Below are 4,605 nucleotides of genomic sequence, written 5' to 3'. Positions count from 1 at the left end.
CCACCACCCCATCTCGTCTGGGTTTGAAATCAATAAGAGCAGCACAAAGTCTAGGTCCCTGTCTCGGTGGCAGACGGAAGGAGAAGAAGGATTGATATGTATGAGAATATTAATATTGAACTCTTAAAGTTAATGTGGCCCCGTTGCAACGCACGGGCGTTCTTCTAGTTATAGATACGTTGGAGACGTATCAACTCCTAACAAAGAACTACTCCTAACTTGCCTGTTGCTACTCCATTAAATAGTACTCACGTTTTGCAAGAGCACAATACTCCAAGATGCTGCTACAAGATCACTACCCCAAGATGCTATTGCAAGATCACTACCCCAAAATACTACTGCAAGAACTACTCCAAGATGCAAGCACTATTGTGTGCTCAATTACTGCAAGCTACTGGATCTAAGGAACCTCCTATTACTACTCAATTAGGAAAATCAGCTGCTCAACTACTTCCGTCAAATCAACTACTACATCAAATCAGATGCGCAACTACTGCTCAATAATAGCATCAAATCAAATGCTCAACTACTCCTATTACAAGCACTACTGTAGCAAATCAGCTACTGCAGCAAATCAGATGCTCAAATACTACAAGAAAATCTGCTTGCAAACTTTATTGCTAGGAAAAGAGAGCATGGAGAAGATTGAGTCATACCAGGCGAACGAAGTCGTGACACCATGGCGTGGCGCGGCAGTGGCTCTCCAGCGGTTCCTCGCCGCCGCACATATCCAGCTGCTCCTCGCTGCCGCACAGATCCATGATGTCAAGATTGGATTGTCCAAGAATGTACATCTCAATCTTCATCCAAGCCTCAAGCACGAATATCTTAGCCAATCTTCTCCAACCAGGGCAATCTAGGTTTGACCTCTTTCATTTTTTTTACCAAAAAAAATAAGTTAAAACCCTCTTTTGTTTCATGGTGTACCTCAACTATGGACTGGTACCTTGAACATCTCTAGGACTTCAAGCCTTGTTAAGCAAAGGGATGATGTGGGCAAAGTTAAAGGGTAAAAAGTGAGACATTTGTTTGGCACATCCGTGTAAGAAGGCTCAACAGGCTTATGAAATATGTCATTCTTACAAACATATTGTCTTCACCTGAAGTTCTCTCCAAGCACAAGGAGAAACGATTGTTCTACATCCACATATGCCGACCTCTCTTCTTACACCCCCTCTTCCCTTCCAACCCGGTTGTCGCCACACCTTGGGCACAATGGGTCCATTTTCTACATTCACAACCATTACAAATGTTCAATTGTTAGAATAAATGGTAAAATAAATCTATAGCTCGAACAATCTATGAAAAAAAATCGACATGACCTTTGCTAAAAGTTGAACAGATTGAGTTTCAGAAATTTGACGAAATGTTGATGAATCAACATTTTGTCAAAACATTGCCACTCATGTATATTTCCATATAAAACAAACACCGGCACTCGATGGCCGGTAGCACACAACGTACACAAATATATCATGCATACATACATGAACATATATCGACAAAATATCAAAATATATCATCATATAAAACCCATAAAATTAGAAAAAAAGTGTAGGCTTTTCTCTATTCTCTTCCTTCTCCACTCTTCACACTCCCCTCCTACCTCTCTTCCCTCTTTCCTCTTCTCTCTTATGGTGGGCGACGGGTTCCGCCCGCTCGGTAGTGTGGGGAAATGTCTGTGTTTTACCCAAGTCTCGCGCAGGCGAGAGCTTTGTATCCCGGGTTACTAGTGGCGTGTAAGGTGAGGGTGCAACCGCTACTAACATTTCTAATAGTGGCGCGCAGGGGACGTTGCACGCCGCTAATAATAATTTAGTCGGGTTTTCACCCAAAAAACCGGCTGTTTTTTTATGAGCTATATATTTTGAAAAAAAATACTTTAGAAAATTGTTCAGTATCTGATTTTATAAAAAAAATCACTGTACATTAAAAGAGTCCAGTGTACATTAAAAAGGTCAATGTGTATTAGAAAAATATGCATCATATACTAAAAAATGTTTAATTTATATTAAAAAATGTTCATCATATATTAAAAAGTGTTCAGTGTGTATGTGAAAACTGTTCACCATATAATAAAAAAGTTTAGTGTGTATTTAAAAAATGTTCATCTCATGTTGAAAAAAAGTTTCAGCGTATATGAATTCGTTTTTTGTAATAAAATAAATGTAAGAATTTTTAAAAAAAAAGGAAAAGTAAGAAGAAAAAACCAAATGTGGAAAGAGAAAAAGAAAGAAAGAAAGAAAGAAAACGAAACCGAAACCGCTCGTTAAGAGGGCTGGCCCGTCTGGATGTTTCTTCAGCAAAACGTACCTACTCCATTCCCCCCACGCGCCGCCATCGGCCGTCCAGCATCGCCGCCCCATTCCCACCACATCTCTCCTCCGGCGCGCTGCACCCGTCGTGCGGAGGAGACTCCCCGCCGCCAGGTTTTCAGATCCAAATCCTGCCGCTTGCGCCGCCCCATGGAGGAGGAGAAATCTGCGGACGAGTTGAGCCCGGACAGATCTCTAATGGCGGCGGCGGTTAGTCGACTCACCGACGACCTCATCGTGGAGATCCTGTCCCGGCTCCCCTTCCGGTCCGTCTGCCGTTTCAAGTGCGTCTCTAAGGCCTGGCGCGACCTCATCGCCCACCCCGCCCACCGCAAGAAGCTGCCCCAGACCCTCGCCGGCGTCCTCTACATCACCATGCCCGGCGCCGGCGGCTTCCGCCACCACTTGGCCGGCGCCTACGCCGACGATCTTGATCTCGACCCTTCGCTCGCGTTCCTGCAGCCTACGGAGCACAGGTGCTTCAGGCTGAGGCACGCCTGCAATGGTCTCCTCCTCTGCTCCTACTACCCGGACGCGGAATCTCAAGTCCGTTTTGTCGTCTGCAATCCGGCCACCCGCAGGTGGGCGGAGCTGCCCCCGGCCCGCAGCCGCGGCCAAACACATGCCGCTTTCACTTCCAGTTCCATCCGGCTTTTGATCCAGCAGTCTCATCCCATTTTCACGTTTTTGATTTCGAGCGCACTGACGACGCCGGCCTCACAGGAGTGAGCATCTACTCATCGAGAACTGGAGCCTGGACCCAGAGGGATACTGAATTGGTTGACAATGTTGTACTGGAACATCACAGTGTCCTGCTTGATGGTATGCTGCATGTTGTGGGCAACCAGCGTCGGATCAACAGCGACAACAATTGGGAAGACACTACTGTGCTGCTGGCTGTGGACATGGAGGGCAAGGTGTGGAAGACCATCTCCATGCCACGCGGCCAGTACTATTATAGGGTTGGGTGGTCACAGGGTTGCCTGCACTACGCTACTATATCTCCAGTTCCTCTCACTGCCAGCAACGACGACGATGAAGATTCACTCAACATGGCTGAAGAGGTTGCGATCTGGCGCCTTGAGGATTATGATACCCAACAATGGGCCCTGAAGCACGATTTCAGAATCGATAAGGTGCTGAACCTAGCTGAGGTGGAGTACCAGCTGGTTGGGTTCCACCTCGATCGTGGCATCTTCTTCTTTGTCAGCAAGGGTCTTTTTTATGGCGACGCACGAGATGCGGCTTCATTGTTGTCGTGGGACATGCGACGTCACCAACTCTCAAGCGTGCTCCATCTCGAGAAAAGCAGTGTAGCGCCGTATCTGCCTTATGTTCCTCTCTTCTCATCGGAGCCACTAGCAGATGCAGATGGGCACTAATTCAGTTCGCTTTGTGCTTGGGCTTGCTCCGATCAATGGAATAATCATGTATGTGTACACCTGCACTTCTTAATCTTCTTGAATTATGTTAGTCAGTTTTTTCTGTGGGGCTGAATTATACTATACTGTTATCCAGCTTTCTTGGCCATGACATGTCATGATTATGGTTGTCCTGAATCCTAATATTAGTGAGTGCTACTTGTGAACTTCGTTTTGTTCCTTTTCAGTTATCATATGTTTGTTGTTGCCGATTAATCCAGTCTTGTTTAGTTCATGAATTCGGTCTTATGCAGTAGATGAGCTCATGAATTAAGTGCATAATGCAAACTTTGCTGAAAAGTTTCCTTGTTTGGTGTATATGCACGTGTATTTGGTTTGTCTCAAATTATTCATCAGGTGATAAACTAACGGTTACCATGTAGGGTTGTTCGTCAAATATAGTGGTATAAAAGGTGTTCGGATAGTCCTTTTTGTGACCTGAATTCTATCGTCACTCTAAACTTCAGCAGAAATATTCGTAAGAATTTTTTTTGTAGTGGGGTTTGACAGGTTGAAGCTGACCTGTATTGGGAAGATTGCTCTCCCTTTAACACGGACAGACTAAAAATAGCATAATTTAACTGTGATAATTTCGACAACATATTCACCATTAATGAATTGTTAGAAGGGGATGCTGTCACTTCTTATCCTATGCCAAAAGCTAGTAGTAGAAAAAGAAAGAAGAAAGTCCTTTTTCTTTGGGAAGTAATGTAAATCTGGTGCAGGGGGTAAAGACATTTTATTATATGCCGATTCCTTTTATAAGAATTCGTTTGGTCCTTCTGAATGTCAAAATAATATTACCCTGGATATTGATATGTAGTCTATTTTAAATGATTTAGAGAGAGAGAGGGAGAGAGAGAGAGAGG

At 44.4% G+C, this 4,605-nt stretch overlaps 1 protein-coding gene across 1 annotated transcript; it reads left to right on the top strand.

Moving 5' to 3' along the window:
- The first annotated feature begins 2,336 nt into the window (after nt 1-2,336).
- On the top strand, nt 2,337-3,074 carry LOC119299220 (F-box protein At2g16450-like). The gene has a single exon (XM_037576475.1). It carries the CDS (start codon nt 2,466-2,468, stop codon nt 3,042-3,044), a length of 579 nt encoding a protein of 192 aa, XP_037432372.1. The 5' UTR covers nt 2,337-2,465; the 3' UTR covers nt 3,045-3,074.
- The last annotated feature ends 1,531 nt before the right edge of the window (nt 3,075-4,605 follow it).

This window comes from Triticum dicoccoides, chromosome 1B (genome assembly GCF_002162155.2).
Source record: "Triticum dicoccoides isolate Atlit2015 ecotype Zavitan chromosome 1B, WEW_v2.0, whole genome shotgun sequence".
Taxonomy (NCBI): domain Eukaryota; kingdom Viridiplantae; phylum Streptophyta; class Magnoliopsida; order Poales; family Poaceae; genus Triticum; species Triticum dicoccoides.
The sequence above is the reverse complement of the archived record's forward strand: the minus strand, read 5'-3'. Positions and strand labels throughout refer to the sequence as shown.

Bases quoted from the DNA above. Each gene is read 5' to 3' on its own strand.
- LOC119299220 (XM_037576475.1), top strand. From the start codon at position 2,466: ATGGAGGAGGAGAAATCTGCGGACGAGTTGAGCCCGGACAGATCTCTA.